Consider the following 19,264-nt stretch of genomic DNA (forward strand, 5'->3'; position numbering starts at 1 on the left):
GAGACATGCGAGAAGAAAGAAGTTCTATCAAGCTGTCTGTTGTCAGGTCACAGCTTTTGGTCACCATGAGTTGGGAGAGGCCATCCCTCCAGCCAGAACTCCAGGGATTCAAAAGTCTGAAAGTCACTATACAGCAGCTGAAAGCTAGGCCCAGAGACAGGCATGACTGGACCAAGATCACAGAGTGGTTTCATAACCAGCTCACAAAGAAATGGCCCCACTGCTTCGAAATCCTAGTTCTCTTCCAAGAGGAGCTTTGCTCAGAAAATGCAAATTCATGGGGAGTCAAAACCAAAAAAAAAAAAAAAAAAGTAAATCTACATAGAAGAAATATCAATCAGTTCATTTATTAAAAATGAGTATATCAAATTGCCCGCTATAAGTACTGTGAGGGTCATAAGACCATTTGGACCAACCATTTATGTCCTCTTAGAAAATGAGACTACACTAACCTTCGGAAGAGAATTTCCTATAAGGTGCTTTTCTTCTCCTCTCCATCAGCGAAAATATTCAAACTGCAAAGCCCAGGGTGCTGGGGTCAGGTGGTTGGAGACAATGAGACTGTTCATTGCACTGAGGGCAGGGCCTCCCTGAACCAGGAACTCAGAACCAAGGCTGCAGCGAAAATCTCACATCCCATGAAGGCCTGATTTTACTTCCCAGGTGTCTCTGCTTTCTCCAAGTTGTATATCTCTATTAATTCAGCCCGGGACCTACAGGAAGTCTTGGCCCCTTTCCCCTCAGGGGCTTTTCTGGAGATGTGTGCATTTAAACTGGGTTAAGGAATCATTTGATTCAGTTCAACATTTGTCAAACACTAATTATGTATCAAGTGTCAGGGATACAAAGATGAGAAAGATTGGGTTTTAAAGGACAAGTAAGAGTCTGCCATGAAAACCACTGAGTTGCTATCAGTCAAGTGGGAAAGACCAACTTGCAAACAAATAATTGCAGTTAGAGCAGGGTTGGCAAACTTTTTCTGTAAAAAGCCAAATAGTAAATATTTTAGACTTTATGAGTCAGATAGAGTCTGTCTCAGCTACTCAACTCTGCCCTTGTAATGCAAAAATGGCCATAGGCAATACATAATCAACGATTGTGGTTATGTTCCAATAAAATTTTCTTTATATAAAAATAGTCAGTTGGTCAGATTTGGTTCACAGGCCGTAGTTTGCTGAACCCTGTGTTAGAGAAATGTCATAATAATATGCAAAACAAATAATAATAACAATAGTAATAATAATAAAAGCTACCATTTTGATAGCTAACTCTGCTAGTGACCCTACACCAGGCACTATCTCTATAATTCACATATATTTGCATACTTATTTTTCACAACAACTTGTGAGGACACTGAGATTCAACAGTCAAAGTCACAGAGTTAGCAAGTGACAAACACAAGGTAAAGCCCGACCTTGTTTGGCTCTACAGTCTATGTTCCCAGATAAACAACTTAAAATTCTGAAAAAAAAATGGGCAGAAGGAGTTCATCTGGGGAGGATCATGAGGTGGTTCCTACAGGATGAGGAGAATCTTCCATGGAGGCAGAGAGAAGAGATAGGTCTTTGAGGCAGAGAGCGGAACGGAGGTTTGAAAGCACATGGAACATTTTGGAAACAGGGGCATTAGGTGATGCTGGGGTGTGGGATACCTTGGTGGTAGTGGCTAGAGAAGAAACAAGAGAATTTGGTAGCTCAGAACAGGAAGTCTGGCATACATGCCAGAGACCGTGGACTTTATCTAGGGACCAGGGATTTTCCAGCTCTCGTCTTCTAGATAGGCTGCATCAGACTCCCCTGAGGGACTATTAGCCGTACAGATTCCTGGGCCCTGTCCCCAGATATTTTGATCCAGTAGATCTGGGATGGAACCAGGAGTATGCATTTTATCAAATACCTCAGATGATTCTAGTAAGCATTCTTGGATTTAGGAATCAGTGCATGAAGAGCCAGTGAAATGTTTTAATCAAAGGAGAAATATAACCAAAGTTGCTTTAAAAAGGCCACTTCTACTTGAAAGATGGATTATTTATGAGGAGAATGAACCTGCCCAGAGGTCCATTTCTGGTTAGTTATCAGCTTCTCTCATCTGGAAGTGCAGATGAGAAATTTCCAGAAGTTTCTGCATTTGCACAGGCTTTTAAAGAATAACTCAGCTTAAACCCTGGGTTGAACTCTATGCTGTTGACTAAACAGTTAATTTAAGGAGAGAGAGTATACAAATAACAAAATGCAATTTAGCAGAACATCTGTGATTCTGAGTTAAGGACAATACCTTTTCCATGATGAATCAAATGGTGAATCCTTAGCCAGAAAAACATCTTCTGGTCCTCTGGTCCCATGTCAATGTTTCTTCTGTGACAGTGGTGGTTGACAACAGTGCTGCTGGGTTCTGTGTTGCCCTAGAAGCCTCAGCATGGTGTGATGAACAGAATCCTGGGCTTGGAGTCAGACTACCCTGAGCTCAAACCCTGTTGAAAGTGCTTAGTAATTGTGATGCGTGGAGCAAATTATCCTTTCTGAGCTTTAGTTTTCTCACCTATAAAATGGGAATAACAATTCCATGCAGGGTATTGTAAGGACTGAATAAGATGAAGGATATAAAGAGTCAGATTGAGCACCTGGTGCAATAAATATTGGTTCTCTTCTGCTGATGCCTCAAAATTGTTTTTATGCATTTCCCATCTTTCCATTGTGGAAAAATGACAACTCCCTGGAGAGAAATCCTCTATGGTTACTTCCTGTCTCATATTATCAAGCAGCCACTGTTGCACAAGCTTGTTTATGAGGAACACACTGAAATTCATGTGCCTCAGGCCACCAGAGTTTGCTGTTGAGAAAGCCGTTCCCAAGCTCCTGCCTTCACCTTCCTCAACACCATTTCACAACACTGTTTACCATAGTCTGTTCTCAAATGGTGTCTAAAGATTCAAATCCTGTGGCTATTTGCATAGATTTGGATGCCAAGGGAACTGCTCCACTTTACTTTCACACGTGGCTTCTTGTGGCCACAGCCTCTGTCCAGGTTCTGAGTTGACCAAACTGCAAATTCATTTCAGTTCAGATTCCCCTGATGACCCTGGCCAAGATCCACAACTGCTCCTATCGCCTCCACTGTTCTCAGTGGGCAAGGTGTGAGCTTCTTCCTTGTCCTGTAAACTGGAGTTCTCACCCCAAACTGTGGGGCAAGGGTTCAGGGTGGCAAACCTGTTCATAAAGCCTCCCATTGCCCAGGTTTTGGAGCCTGCTCTCCTGGGAACAGTTAGCAGTCAGATCCCATCCAATGCTGAACTGAGGAATAGGTCGAGTGAGTTCCTGGTGGTCATCTGGAAGGAAACAACAATGTTGGAAAATCATTCGAAGGTTGAAATTTAATTCAATAAACATGTCTTTATATTCACCAGGTTATCTTTTAGGCAGGAACAAGGAGATTGGTCAAAGCTAGTTCCTCCTTTAGAACCTGAGTGTATGTTTAAATGTATACATGTATGGTGGAAGGTAGGGTGGGGGGCAGGCACTGTGGGGGTGGACGATTCAGAGGTTTGGGCTGGGGTTTCAGGGAGGACACTGATTCCGTCAACATGGTCAGGGAATGCAGAAGGAGAAGCAGGTTCTGAGGAAAGGCACATGGTGATACGTTTGGGTTAGGGAATAACTTAGGGCAAGCTCATTTGCTCTCGATCTAAGCATTCCAGCTCAGACTCAGGTTGGCAGCGGGGCAGCAAGGTGAGAGAAGCCTCTGGTGTCCAGAAAGACCCTATACAGCCCACTTTACAAAGGCTAAGCTGTTTGTACCAGTAGGAATTCTTTATCGCAAGTGTCAAAAAAGCCAACACAAACCAGTTTAAGCAAAAAGGGGTATTTGTTGGTTCTTGAAACATAAAAGGCTAGGGATTATCAGGCGATATCAGGCATAGCTTGATCAGGGCATAAGGTGACAGCCTCAGGGCCTAGTTTCTAGCTCCTTGCTATCTTCTCTTTCACATTGATTCCATTCTTAGACCATAAGGATTCTGTTTCCACCCTCTTACATTTAAGATTTGCAGTTAAGACTCTCTTTTCCAGAAAAATCTCATTGTGTCTCATTGGCTCTAGGTAGGTCACATGCTCACCTTGAACAAATCCCTGTAACTGGAGGGATGTGATGCAAAGATGTTCAAAGGTAGCCTCCAGCCCTGGGGTTGCCAGTTAGACCCCTCACCTCTGACTGATGACTGCTCTCCATAGACAACATGGATCCCCATACTCATGCGGTAGAAAGTGGGGCTCAGGCTGGCAAATTAGTCCAACTCTCTACTGTGGAGATGGGAAGACTGAGGCCTGAGTGGTAAAGGAACCCACTGCCACACAAGTGGATGGCTTCACAGTCTGCTCTTTCCTCCCCCAGAAGGACCCTGTCAGTGAGCCTCTGCAATCCTTCCTTTAGCCTCCTGAAGTACATATTAGGCCACACTGTGCCCTGAAGCCCAGCACCAGGTTTTGGGCCCCTTTCCAAAGCTTCTGAGAGCTGGGATTCCCAGAGTGGAGATAAACAGGCAAGGAATTGAGCTGGGGCACTCCATCCCAGCAGGGAAGAGCTATCTCTTCTGCTTATCTTAGCTGATGCAGCTGCTTCCTATCTATTCCAGGGGATGCTGTGAGAAAGACTTTCAGTTCCGTGCCTCAGCCACAGTTGTCCTCGCTGGCCCTGAGGTAGGGCTGTGATCTGGAACAATCAAGATTCCCCCCTAAGGAACTTTCTTCCGATATTCTTGTTCTGTCTCTGCTGAGGGTGGAGAAGAACAAGAATGGGTTCTCACTCAAGAAAGGCCAAAGACACCATTTTGGGTACAGGAGACTCAGGTTTTGGTATTGACTCTGTTTCTTGACTGTGTGATCTAGAGCAAGTCACTTTACCTCTTTGAGGCTTGGTTCACCTCGTCTGTAAAGTAGAGATATACCTTCCTCACAGAGCGGACAGGGTTCAAGAGCTAATATGTATATTGTGCTGGGAGTATAGTAGGCCATATGAAAAGTGAGGTTTGACTCCTAGAGTCTTTGCTTTCAAAGGAGGGATCCACCAGGTATTGAGCAATTGCTCTGGACCTATGCTATATTTCCACAGCTTGGGGCACAAAAGAAAGCTCTGCACCATCAGGCTTGGCAGAGGCGATTAATGTACAGGAAACAGAGACCACTGTGGGGCAGATAGGGGGCTGCTGCACCATGCCGTCATAGACCAGAGAGCACACAGTATCCTGGAGAGGTCAGGAAAGGCTTCCTGGAAAGGCAGCCTGAAGGACACATCTCAGAGCCCAGGGCCTAGCCTAGTACCTGACACTAAGGAGGCACCCACTAAGCATTTGTTGAATGAAAGAATGACTTAGGCAGGCACTGTGAAGGCCATCTTTTCCTTTGGACTTTCCAAAACCAGTTCCTGCATTTAGACCTCTATGGTCACTTCCTAGAACAAAGCTGGGAAGGGAGGAGAAGAGGGAGAGTGGGAGGGAAGAACTGGCAAAGAACTGGGAACTGGATATTTATTTATTTATATATTTATGTATGTATGTATGTATTTATTTATTTATTTAGGTTGGGATTAGGGGTCTTGCTGAGTCAAGAAAGAAGTTTTATTTTTATTTGGAACAAAGTTCCCGAAGTGATAGTTTGCTGATCCTCGTTTTTCAGACAGGCTGCTCCGGGGTGGCCCTTGACACATCTCATGTCTTGGACAAAGCACCACTTGTCTTTCTCCATCCTTTCCTCATCCCAAGGAATGAATGTCTTCAGACACAGAAGCCAGAAGATCCAAGGAAGAGGTTGTTAGCTGAGATTTGGCCCCACTTTTGGCTTCTGAGAGAGTCTGCATGTGCAGTGTGGGCAGAACTAGCTGTTGCCGGGGTCCCATCAGGCTGGCTCAATTCCTCTGGCCTTCTTCCTGAAATGAGACCACAGTTCTCAGAGGCCTGTTTCACAGGAGTGGAAGATTCTGGGTTCTGGATTCCCAGACGCCCAACATCAGAGTCTGTGCCCTCATCAGAGCAGGAGTTGGGCCATGTGTCCAGGTTTGGCTTCGGAGACTATGACCATTTTGCCAAGCCTCATGGCTTAACTCTTTTGCAGGGGGGGCACGGTTCCAGAAGCGCCATGGCAACAGACCCTAGGGTGTTGACACATTTGAGTATGTGCCACTGGCAGCAATTTGGGGACTGCTTTAGCTAGTTCTCAAAGTGGAGCTGGAAGGGCAAGTGGGGCTGCTCTGTGGCTTCCTGCAGGATTTAAGTGAAAGCTGCCAGTCCCATTGGTAAGTGAATCCTAAAAGTCACTTTGCCAAGTACTCCTGGTCAAACAGAGGCATGTAGGTGGCAAAGGATGAGGCCCTGCTCTTTGTGAGGTTTCAGTTGGTAGAATCCTATGAGGAAAATCTGCACACCTGTGTGTCAGAGAAGACAGGAAACCCACTTACATCACTGAGAGAGAAAACTCAGCTGTTAACCTGGGCAAGCTCCGTAGGAATGGGGCAGGTAAGGCCATCTACCTGCATATGCAGCTGCCCAGATGATGTGTGCTCATATCATTTAAGTAAGAAGAAAACGTCTTCTTTATCCATTTATCTGTTGATGGACACCTAGGCTCTTTCCATAGTTTGGCTACTGTGGACATTGCTGCTATTAACATTGGTGTACAACGATGTGGATGGAACTAGAGGGTATTATGCTAAGCGAAATAAGTCAATTATCATATGATCTCACTGATATGAGGAATTTGAGAACAAGACAGAGGATCATAGGGGAAGGGAGGGAAAAATGAAACAAGACGAAACCAGAGAGGGAGATAAACCATAAGAGACTCTTAATCTCAGGAAACAAACAGGGTTGCTGGAGTGGAAGGAGGTGGGAGGGAGGGGGTGGCTGGGTGATGGACATTGGGGAGGGTATGTGCTATGGTGAGTGCTGTGAATTGTGTAAGACTGATGAATCACAGACCTGTACCCCTGAAACAAATAATACATTATATGTTAATAAAACAAATTTTAAAAAAAGTAAGAGGAAAACGGGACTTTGTTTTCCCCACTTCTCACATGAGGAACTCCAAGGCCATGATGGGGCCATAAGTGAAATCAGCCTGGAGGGGTCATTTGACTTCCAAGGCTTCCTCAAAAACCAGAGTTTGAACTCTTAACAACTCTGTATCAGAGTCTGTGACATATTTTCTTCTGCTCTCTCACTTACTCATTCATTTATTCATCTATTCAAGAAATCCTGGCAGATGAATTATATGCTGGCTCTGCCATCAAGGAGCCCACTGTTTAGAATATGATTCTTAATGAAGCGTGGCTGAGAAGGGGGAAGATGGATGGGGGGTGGAGGGGATAGTGCGCCCAATGGGGGGGCCTCATCAGAGTTCACTGGAGGACAATTCATGCTTCTGTACCCTGGAGATTTATGCCCTGTTAGTTAATAGAAATTTGACATATACTTTAGGGGGGGGGACTGGGTAGCAAAAAGGCTAAGAACTGCCCGTGCAGTAAACAGATGATTGTAAGACAAGGTGAAGAGCCACAAGGCAAGGGAGAACGTGGGCCTGCCGGAGTCTAGAAGAGTGGCATCAGAAGAGAGAGTCAGGGAGATTTCCTGGTGGAAGTGACACTTGAACAGAGTACTAAAGGATGAACAATAGTTGGCCAGGGAATTCCCAGACAGGAGAGTCCACAAGAAGGTTCAGAACCTCAACCAGCACATGCTGAAGCAAGGACCAATAATGCCTAAGTAGTCCATGATCAGGCCTAAACTGTCCTCTCTAAGTAATTTTTCAGGACAACAAAGAGACTCTTTTTTTCCTTTAACAATTCCATCATTTATTATACAAGTAAGTCATGCTCACTGTGGGAAAAAAATGAAAAAATACAGAGATAAATATTTAAAAGGTGTTAAATTGATTTTATTCATAATTCCATTTGAAGATGACCCCTTTTAACATGTGGGTTTTAACCTTCTGGGCTTCCCTCCCTAATAGATAGCCATAATCTATCTATATCTATTTCACATAAAAATATATATAATTTTGAAATGAAAGTACAATCACACCACCTGTTTTTGTCCCCCAATCAATATATTGTGAACAAAAATGATTATGTATAAAGTGTCAAACTATGCATTTTAACCATCTTGGATAGAAATGTTCTGAAATGGAACTTGCTCTCCTGTCTTTTCCAGGGAGCCAACATCAGAGCTTTGCTTCATTCATGCTCGCCAGCTTTGGGCTGGGCTATAAACCAGGGCTGAACTCAGTTGACTAGGAAGGTGTCAGAGAGTGTGCTGAGCTGAGAGCTTGTATCCGCTCTTAAGAATGTGTCTGCTTCCTTCCTGCAGTCAGTTGTCCCTTCTCACTGCTTTTAAGGGCTGGCAAAGCAGAAAACCAAGCCTGTAAAGTGCATGGGAAGGAGTACACCTAGGTTGTAAGTGAAGGCCTGGGTGGCATGAAGCAAAGTGACTTTTGTTCATCAATATTCTCTTTCTCAGAGGCGAGTAAAAGAACATTTCCTAAGTATCTACTATGTGCTGGATACATGCCTTATTTTATTTAAATCTCCTAACAACCCTTTGAGAGAAGTATCTTAGCTCCATCTTCCAAATGACAGCCTGATCCGAGAGAACATTCATTGCTTTGTCAAGGGTCACGGAGCTGTGAGGGCCAGAGCTCTTCTGGAACCTGGTCTATTTCACTTCCAAACCCCTGCTATTTTCACCGTACCATATCTCATGCTTGCTACCAAATCTTGTTCTGGGTTTGCACCGATGACATTGTCAGAGGCATGGCCACTGGACTGGTGAGATGCTTCTGTGTGGAGCAGGGCTTGGCCTCCCACATAATTTTTCATGACCTCAGAACTGAATACTAACTGCTCATTAGATGGCACCAGTACTCCCCGGCCTGCCACACTCTGTCTTCCATAAGAAGGGGCAGGACAGGCCAACTTTGTATGTTAGAGAAACTTCTCTGGCATCTTGTAGAGAGTGGTTGGAAAGGGCCAGACCAGAGGGAACGAGAAAAAGGAGGTTTTTGCAGTGACACAGGTCACCCAGATCCATGGCAGGGGTGGTGGCCAGGGGAAGGAGGGAAGCAGTCAAAGACATGTCTGACCTAGGACTGCCGGGACTCGGAGTCTAACTGATTGTGGGGGCGACGGAGAGAGAGGAGTCATGATGACTTCTGGGTTTTTAGTCTGAGTAGCATTCACTAGGGTACAGGAGGAGTGGGCTTGGGAGAAGGCAGGACTGGGGAGGGGAAGAAATGATGGATCTTGTTTGGGACATGGTACACCTAAGCAGCATTGTGCAAAGGTAACTGGCAATCAAATCTCTGTAATTCTGCTACCGTGGGGGTGGTATTAAAGTCATCTGCATTCCTTCCGCACCCTGGCAGGGGTGAGGAGCCAAACCCAGGATGGAGAGGCTTAGTGGTGAGCTGGTAAATGTTTAACAGCTGGCTCTCTTGGACAAAAAGCCTTGTTATGGAGCATTTGCGGATTTGCTGATTTCTGTGGCACCATGACCAATTTCAGCTACTAACTCCACATCACTGAATGTGAAGTTGGAAAGAGATGCACAGTAGCACATCATTATATAATGTTTTCCCCCCACAGATACAACAGAACTAAATCATCTCAAGAGTATAGATAACAATAAGATGTAGCAAAATAATTAGGATGTGATTATTGTGGGTGTTTATTTCCTTTGTTTTTAGTGTAATTTAATTGTAACTTAATTCTTTTTTTTTAAATTTTTTTTTGTAACTTAATTCTTAATTAGCAATAATCATGCCTTGGATAAACCTCATTGGCTACAATATCCACTGCACAAAGCTATAATTCAATTTTTAATGATGTCTGTGTTTAACAACCAGCTCACAAAATTCTTGACAATTAGCATACCACTGGAGAAGCTCCAAGAAAGTACAAGTTGGAAGAGCTATAAATCCACCTCCTTGTCAGACAGGTTGAGGGACTCCCCAGGGTCACACATCTGGGAGGGCAGAGTCAGGCCCAGGACCTAGGAGGAGGCTCTTGGTCCTCCATGCTTCCTGTTGGCCCCTCAGTGCCCTGGTCAGCCACACAGACCCGGGGAAAACCGTGTGGTCCTCGACCCCAGGACGATGATTCATGTCACCCTGGAGTGAGTGACTCAGGGAAGAGGCTGCTGGGCAGCCTGGAACAAAGAGAACTGAACAAGATTTATTTCTGCTAGGAGCTAAATGGGAGGCTCAGATACTTTTCTGCTGTTTCCAGTGCCTTTGAACTGCCTCTGATTGAGCAATTGCACATATTTCCAAGAAGAGAAAATTTTTTCAAGTGGACTTATTTTTATAAAAGAATTGCTGAAGTGAACAAGCTGGGGAGGAAACCTGGGGAGATGTTTTGGCTGACATCCTGTTATGGCTGGGGGGTGGGATGGGCTGGAGTGAGGTCTGGCCCTGGCTTGACCATTTTTCAGGGTACTTAGAACATGATCCCAGGAATTTCAGGGTTTCACCAACCCTCTTCCTCCAAAATGGTACTCAGGGTCCAAGGAACTTCCCGAGTGCCAGGGAACTGGGGTGAAGGAGGATGCGCTGGTGCCTGATATCATCTGTCCCGGCCCACTTTACAAGATGTCCACCATGCTTTCTGTGAGTCATTGGTCAGCAGGTGACCTCTGAATCAGCCTTCTCAAGGCACCTTCAAGTCTGGCAACTCTGCTGCTGGCTACACAGAAATGATTGTGCCATGTGTCCCCTGCCCTCACCCCTCCTCACCGCTGCCACCCCCCCCACCCCCGCTCCGGAATGAGGAGTCTTGTGAGGCTGTCTGAAGGCCTTGTCTATCAGGTCATTCCAAACAACCATTTCCTCTCTTTGGGGTCTTTTCCTCAGGGTTCTGTCTGGGAAACGGGACCCAAGACCTCTCTGCTCTTAGAGTTCGGGACTTTCCCCCATCTCTCCAGGGAAGCAGGGCACAGGCTCTTTTCTAGTGCCTCACCAGAGTCCATACTCTCATTACTTCTATGTGCCCTCTCCTGTCTGCCCCTTGCCCCATAGTCCTTTACTAGTCCCAGGGTTTGGGGAAGACTTAACCTTACTTAGGATGCTTTTCCCAAATCTCTTTTCTGTACCCTGAGCCCTCTCCATTTCCCTAAGGGAGAGCCCTTCACTACAAATGAGGCAGAGACAGACTCCCTTTTCTCTACCCCCTGCTGCTATACCCTTCCCTGAGGCAATGAGCACAGAATGGCCTCCATGTTTGTGTGAAGGGAAAGGCAATGGGGGGGAAAGGAGGTATGAGGGGAAGGGAGGGGTCAGTAACTATTTTCATTATCTCAGGTGTCCCTTACTCCAGCCCCCTGCTGAGCACAGTGGGTGCCGACTCTTGCAGTCTTCTTACTGGGGCTGACTCAGCCTCTCCTCCTGGATATTGTCCTGACACTAGTCTGAGCAGAAGCTGGTTCACTCCCGGGGCTGGAATGGGTCTGAATCAGGGGGAGGAAGGCACTCCCAGCCAAAGAACCTATAAGAGATCCTCAGGCCTGGAGAGCATGGCTAGAGGGTGCAGACCCCAGGAGGTATTGGGAAATGCTCAGGACTAGCCTCCCTGAAGCACTGCCAGATTGCAGCCCCTGTGGTCTGCAGCCCCTGGAACAGAGGGGTTGTGTTGAGGGCAAGAAGTCATTGGGAAGTCCCATCCAGCCCCTCGTCTTCCCCTCTCTGTTGCTTCTTTCTTCTGCCCTTCTATATTCTACCCTTGCTCCCCTGAGACTGACCACAGCACAGATCTAGGGCTGACCACCATGTAGACCTGGGATGACCACAGAACAGATTTGAGATGACCACAGCACAGATCAATGGCTGACCACAATGCAGACCTGGGACTGACCACAGCATAGACCTGGGATGACCACAGTACTGTACCCTCTCCCTCTAACCCCACTGTCTGCCACCACTGGCTGCCCCACAGCAGAGTAAATGTCAGCAAGAGTAAATGTCAGAGTGCATAGTTCCTGATGGGTTTAATTACAATCATGTCTGATGGCCTTTTATCTACTTGTTTATACAGAGAAGTCCTGGCCAGACCGGGAATATATCTCCTTCACCTGCAAGAAACAAAGCTGGAACTCTGCTATTCAGAATGAACGGCAGACTGACTGGGCCTGGTTGGGTTTTTATGCCATGGCTCAGAGAACTCAGCTGCCCTATTCAGAGAGCGAGAAGGGAACTCATTGAGTACATACTGTATGCCAGCATCTTACATGTATTCCCTAAGTTAATCCTTACAACAACCCTAAAAGGGTCTCCATTTTACAGATGAAGAAACAAAGGCCAGGGGAGACTAATCCAGCGGGGAAGAGGCAGAAGAGAATTAGAACCCAATCTTCCAAGTTCCAAAGCCCTCTTGTAGCATCCCAAGGTTAGGAAGCAGGATGGTGTTCTCCCGAGTTGAGCCCTGCTCAGGCTTGCTTGTGGGATCTAGGACCCAGTTCTGCAGTTAGTCAGGCCCAGGGACCCACAGGAGAGCCTCTCAGCACTTTGACCTGATCTCTGATGCCCCAGATTTCCCAAGTGTGTGCAGGACTGCCCTGGGGTGAGATCAGGGACCAGGGAGCACCCTCTCTCTCCCATGAGAGTGACCACAAGGAGGAGGAAGATTGGGAGGCACTGCCAAAGGATGCCTGCTTTCACAGCATGGACACATTTGTTTATCATTTACCAAAAGCAAGCTGTTCAAAATTAGAGGCAGAAAGCTGATGTCTGTAGCAGGGCCTGGGGAATAGGGGTTCTGGGACTTTCTCTGACGGCCCCTCACTCACAAGTATGGCTCTGATTGAGTCTTTGTCCCTGTCTGGGCCTGTAAGATGGGAGCAGGAGGCAGGACTGGCTGATCTCTAGTGGCCCTCCCTGTCATCTCTGAATTTGCAGAGGGACTGAGAGAGATGTGTGTGCAGTCACCCCAAACAATTCCCTTCATCAAATTCTTCATCTAGAGATAGACCAGTGGTATTAATAGCAACCTAATCTCTTTCAAATTCTTTGTGTTGCTAAAATGAAAGCAAAAATTCAAAGCTGGAAGAACAAAAACCCTCCCTTCTGAGAATTCTGAGTCACTCCAGAAAGGTCAGTGGAGTCCGGGTTAACCCGTTTTTTTTTTTTCCCAGGAGGGCCTCTGGCTCTTCTCTGGACACCCAAAGATTAACAAAGAAAATGTGAGAGCCGCTCAGCTTGTAGACTGTGCTCCTGGGACACTGTGGTTCAGAGAGGGGTTTGGTTTGCTCTGGGCTAGTTGCAAGTTTTTGGGAGAGGCTTCCTTGGGGCCATTATAAAGGCCACTGCTTGCCAAGACCACCACCCGTGGGCCGACGGGCTTGACCAGTTGGGGACCGGGGAGTCAGATAGACCTCATGGGTTTTGTGACTTTGGGTTAGTCTTCAGGGCTCTGTTTCTTCATTGTAAAATGGGACTGATAATGTTAATTATAATAGTACTTAAGAGGTTTCTGTAAAGGCCCTTGCTAAATAATGAGCCCTGATGATGCTTGCAGTGACACGGGCAACCCCCACAGGAAGCCAGGGCCCCGCCCACTGGCTGAGGGATGCAGGTTGGAGGTGTTCTGCCAGCTGTGGATGGGCATTCCTATGTTTGAATGGCCACTCCATCAGAGCAGTCCTCTCCTGCCCTCTTGCCCTCTCCCCACAGTCCACAGGGCCCTACAGTGGCTTTTCCAGGGGGCAGAGCCTGTGCAGCTGATCTATTAAGTGTGGGACTTTCTGGGGGTGAAAGTTTCAAAGGCAAATTAATGGACAGTTGTATGAATGGAGGAGTCAGAAAGCATGTGGGTGAATGGATAGCCTGACAGACAGATGGATGGGTGAATGGGTGGATTTGTCACCCTACAGTGGGGATCCTGCAACCTCAAATTGTGGGCCCACACTTTTGCCCTCATAAGACCCCTGTCTGACAAGCTGCTGCTTGCTCTGCCCTGCCCCCGCCATGGCCCCACTGGGAATGCACATTCCAGTTCTCTGTGGGGCAGGTTCCTATGTTGGGTTCTACTGCACTTTAGCAGAACTCCAGGTGGAGGAGGCAGAGGAGAGGAGGGGGAGATGTTGGGTTTGGGGTCAGACTAGCCTGCGTTATAATCCTTGGCCTGGCGCTTATTAGCTGTGGGATCTCAAGCAAGTTACTGAACCTCTCTGATCCGAAGTTCCTTAATATGTAAAATGGAAATAATAAAACCCATCTCACAGGGGTTAAGAAAGATAGCACTTGAAATGCACCTAGCATGGTATTTCACACTCAGTAGGCAAACTAGAAATATCTAATGGATGAGAGAATGAAGAAAAGTATACTAGTTTGCTTTCTTTCATGAGCATGGCCAGGAGCAGATGAAATATTTAAACATGGATTAGAGACTTTTGGCCTTGTCAGTTACACAAATGATTGGAAAGTTATCCCAGCAGAGGCTTAAATCATTTGCACCAGGTACAAAGGTTACTGGATCTAGTTAAGTTGTTTCCCTCCTTTGCACCTCAGTTATCCTTCCCATAAAATGGGCCAAACTATACAGTTAAGCACTGACTGGGGACAGAATGAGTAGAATCCGAAGAGCTGACTGGCTCTTGACAATGACCCATCTAACCCTTTACTGACCAGGCTAAAGAGGTAGTTAGAAGGGCCCCGAAAATGGGTTAAAGAAGGAGCGGTTCAGAGACCAAACATTACTAAATATTTTTTCCTTTTATGGGTCGGTGCTCTAGATCACCACTTCCTGCAGATTATATTCCTAACTTTGTTGTGATGGATGCAAGGTCCATGTGCCCACAAGCGCCAGCAGAACCCAGATGTCACGCTGGGGGAAGGACTCTGCTGTTACCTTGCTATTTTAAGCAGGGAGTTTATATAATGGATGGGAGAGCAAGCAAATGGGGCAGGAGCAGCGTGGGAATGGCCTGGGAAGGCAGGGGGCTGGGGCTCCCCCTGAGGAGCTCGGGGTTCTGTCTTGTAAAGTGTGGGACCACAGACAGCCTCCACTCTGCTTTGTCCTGCAGCAGCTGACAGCTCTTAGTGCTTGTCTCACTTAATTCGTTTCTGTTTTGCTTTGCTTTCTTTTTTTCTTTTATTATGTTATGTTAGTCACCATACAGTACATCATTAGTTTTTGATGTAGTGTTCCACGATGCATTATTTGCGTATAACACCCAGTGCTCATTACACCACATGCCCTCCTTAATGCTTGGTGATAGGTATTTGCTTTGCTTTCTGACCGAGGGACTGACTGAGGAGCAGGAGGTGGAGGAAAGAAAGTGGAGGGTCAGAAAATGACAAATTTTTTATGTGACTTTGGGATACCATGATCCCAGAATCCTATGAGAGGGGACCATTATATTTGTGGTTTGTTGTGACTAAGAAGAGTCCAGGATTTCAGCAACTCCTAGGGTTAAAAATGGTCCCTGGAGTGGGTTAGGAATCCTGTGACCATTGCCCCAGCCTTTGCTGGAACTCTCCCAGGAAGGGGGAGTTTGTTACCCTAAAGAGTAGCCTGTTTCATCTCAAATAGTCCTAACCACTAGAAAGGATTCCCTTGCCTTGATCTGACTTTTCATTCATTGGTCATGCACTTATCCTTTGGGGACAATTGAATTAGAGGAATGACTTTCAAATATCTGAGAAGCGATTTTATTTTTCCCTGCACCATCTCTTCCAGGCTGAAGATCTTTAGTTCTTTAAAAACAAATTCTTGCTTCCTGCATATTGCTTCCCCTTTTTGGAACATGCCCCAATTTGTCTGAATCCTTCTTACCACTCAGAGTGCAATATACTTTGTGTAGATTAAGGTGGAAAGGAAAGTAGAACTGTCACCTCCCATATCTTGGGAACCATATTACTATTAAGACAGGCTGGACCTGCACATACATCCATCATCACTTAAGAGGTTTCAAGGGAAGTGCACCAATTTTCCCGGTAGAACTGGGGTTTGTGGATACTCTTTTGCTACTGTCAACCCCTGTGACCATATACTTTGTCCAGCACCACTGATGTCATTGCTGTTGAAATCCAAGTAAAGGTGATAGAAATTAATCACAGAGTCAACCTTTGGGTCAATTTGATGCTCATTTTATCCATACAGTTGGGATGAGAGACCTAGTATGCCTTGGCCCTATAACTCTCATTCCCAACAGACAGGTTAAATCTGTCCAGTAGGGCTTCTCCCTTCCTGTCTTACTGTTCCCTCTAGCTATTCTGTTCAGAGAAATTCCACTCAGCATTTCAGTATTCATGGCTCACCTCAAACACCATTTCTAACATGGATCTAGTCTAAAACTATATCTCACCTGTCCCAATTTCCATAGTTGGGGATCCTTTTCTGAGATTCTGTCACTTCTCACTTTCGAAGTCTTAACAGTTACACTGTTTTCATACTGCCTCCCACCACTGGACTCTGTGCTCCTAGAGGGCCAAGACCACATCTTCATCATCTTTAAGTCACCAGCACCTAGCACGTGTAAAGTGAGTGTGGTGAATTAATGAATGATTCAGTTCATGAATTTCCTACTTGAGATAAGACTTCTTGAGTTGACCAGCAGAGGTCACCCCAATTGTTTGGGAGCTGAATGGGGCTACCTTTCCACTGCAGAGATTGACAAAAATCAAGATGGTGGTCGCATTGACCAACCCCATGGCTAAAGATCTCCAGTTCTTTAAATATAAATTAACAAGCATTTTTTGATGAATCTTCTAGTTATCTATGATGAATCAGACCCCTTGCCTTCCTCGGGGAGCTCAGTCAAAGGTGTGTGTGTTGGGTGGGGGCATCTGTCAGAGTTGTGGCTGATGTCAGATCTGAGCCTGCCCACGGCCCTCTGGCTCCAAGGCCCTCAGGCCTTTCCTGTGGGACCAGAATAATATCTAGTATCATGAGAGGTGGTGGGGCTTTCTGGCTTCCTCCTACAGCCTCCTGCAGTCAGCACCTTACATAGGACCTAGGACATAGTAGGTACTCAGTAAATGACAGTGTTCTTTGTTGCTCCTGTGTAGGTCCCAGTAGCCCCCTGGCTGTGGCTGAGGGCAGGGTCTGCATCTGGTGGTTTTCATCTGCTGACTAGCAGAGCAGCAACTCCAGGGAATCTCTGAAGTTATAGGATCAGGCTGGTTCTCCCACCCCATTAGGGGAAGGGGACCTGGAGGAGTTTAGTGGGCAAAGAGGCTAGGTAGAGGCCTTTGGACTCTGGCCAAGCTTCCTGGGCTGTAGACCTCCATGCAGGTGGCCTCTGTGAGCACCTACTCTGTGCTTGGCGCTCTATATCATTTCATCCTTAGAACATCCCTGCATGGGAGGCATTCTTATCTCTGTTCCCCTGACAAGGCTCAGAGGTAAAGCCAACGTTCAAGGCCACATAGCCAGTGAATGGCAGAGTGGGGACTCAAATCCAAGTATAAGGTTCCAAGACCTGTGTTCTTTCTACCTTGCTATCTTGCCTCTCCAGATTGAAACCTCACTTTTCAAAGAGGACACAGAGGAGCCAGGCCCATTGGTTCAGGTCTGTTGGGGAGATCATGGTCCTAGGCCTCTTGATTGGTGAGAAACATGAAAGAATAGTTACTAGTTACAAGTAACAATTGTTAGTAGTTACAAGTTAATATAAGTACTTACAAATTAGTAGTTATAAGTAAACCCAACCCAAACTGACTTAAACACTAAGAAATTTAAGTGTTTGTATAACTGGCTAGTCCAGAAAGAATTCAGGCTTCAGGTGAACTTTGATCAGGGATCCACCTTCTTTCTGCGGGTGTCTTAGCTCTACTCCCCACCCCCCTTTATGTGTGTCAGTTTTATCCTCAGTCTGGACTTCCAAACAGAAACAAAATGGCATCAGTACATTAGGTTTCACATCTGCACATTCTACCACCCAGAGCAAGATAAAGCACCTGGGTGCCAGAACACGACAGTGTGCTCATTGGTTTACACCGGACCTATTTTCCATCCCTGAGCCAATCACTGTGGTGAGATAAGTGAGATTATGACGACTGGGTCAATCCCAGCTGGGCCTCAAGGCTGCTATACCATGAGACAGGATAAGCCTGGCTTCTGGGGAAGCAATGAAAGGTTGCTCAGGGTGGGCACTGCAGAAGGTACACAAGATCCACCTTGGCCGAGCCTCCAGAATCACAGGCCCAGTAAGGGTTGTCCTCAAGTGAGAGAGCCCCACACTGAGGGTCAGAAAAGCTGTTGAAGGACATGAGATCAGCCATGGGGTAGAAAGTCAAGAAACATCCTCCTCTTCCTCAACCCGGGCAAGGAAGGCTATGTGGTAGAGTGAAAAGAGCCCTGGCCTCAAAATCAGGAAGATCTGGATTCAAATGCTTGATTCTTTGTATGATTTTGGCAAATGGCTACCACCCTCGGAAGCCATTCTCTCTTCTATAAAATGAGTATTAGTGCCTGCATCAGAGGTCATCATGAGGATTAAATTAGGTGATGTTGGAAATGCTCTTAGGATAGTGCCTGGCATGTAGTAGGCGCTTAATAAATGATACACAAGTACAAATCTGATCCCAATGGAGTGTCCTCCATTAGCTATGGCTTTGAGGAGTTTGAAGCACTTTTCTCCCTTCTGGGATAACTGTGTTTACTGTAAGGACCAAATTAGATGGAAAATCTCTAAGGTCATCTCTGACTTTGTAAACAGAGCAAATGAACAGGAGGAAATGCAATTCCAAATACCCTCTCCTAGCCTAGTCCAACCTCTGGTGTTGATACAAACTCAAGCAGGCTTTTTCTGTGGCTCATGGCTCCTGGAAATGGAACCCAGCCTGGGTCAGGGATGGCAGTGGATTTGACTTGTCCTTTTGGCGTCTCCTCAGCCTGCGGAGCCCAGGCCTCTTGGAGCATCTTTGGGGCTGACGCCGCGGAGGTTCCGGGCACACGCGGCCACTCCCGCCAGGAGGCTGCCATGCCCCACATTCCCGAGGACGAGGAGCCCCCTGGAGAGCCACAGGCAGCCCAGAGCCCCACCGGCCAAGTAAGTGCCCCCTCCTTGCCTGCAGTTAGTCTGGCCGGGGCCAAGCCAAGTGCCCTGGGCTGGTGCCACATCGCTCAGCCTGGCTAGAGGGTTTGCTGACAGCCTGTTCAGGCTGCAGTGCGCACTGGGGGAAGGTGTGTGGCTGCCACACTGAGGAATAAATACCCAGAGTCCATTTGAATTGGCCAAGCCCCCCCATATATCCTTGAGAGCGGAACCTCCTATTCTGTGTCTGACTGA

The 19,264-nt window shown here is 46.6% G+C and overlaps 1 protein-coding gene and 1 pseudogene across 4 annotated transcripts in view; one reads left to right on the plus strand and one right to left on the minus strand.

Annotated features, from left to right (window-relative positions):
• IRAG1 (inositol 1,4,5-triphosphate receptor associated 1) overlaps positions 1 to 19,264 on the plus strand; it is a 119,365-nt gene that overhangs the window by 26,266 nt on the left and 73,835 nt on the right. For 3 of the 4 annotated variants that reach the window (XM_073882915.1, XM_025848399.2, XM_073882916.1), the window contains exon 2: positions 18,867 to 19,024. In XM_073882915.1, coding sequence (XP_073739016.1) covers positions 18,867 to 19,024 — 158 coding nt within the window. Of the gene's footprint in view, positions 1 to 18,790; positions 19,025 to 19,264 lie in introns of those variants that run through there. The other variant, XM_025848398.2, reaches the window with a different exon arrangement.
• LOC141370903 (U4 spliceosomal RNA) lies at positions 9,765 to 9,845 on the minus strand (annotated as a pseudogene).

This window comes from Callorhinus ursinus, unplaced genomic scaffold (assembly GCF_003265705.2).
Source record: "Callorhinus ursinus isolate GAN/ISIS: 27379988/994484 unplaced genomic scaffold, GSC_fseal_2.0 scaffold49, whole genome shotgun sequence".
In the NCBI taxonomy this organism is placed as follows: domain Eukaryota; kingdom Metazoa; phylum Chordata; class Mammalia; order Carnivora; family Otariidae; genus Callorhinus; species Callorhinus ursinus.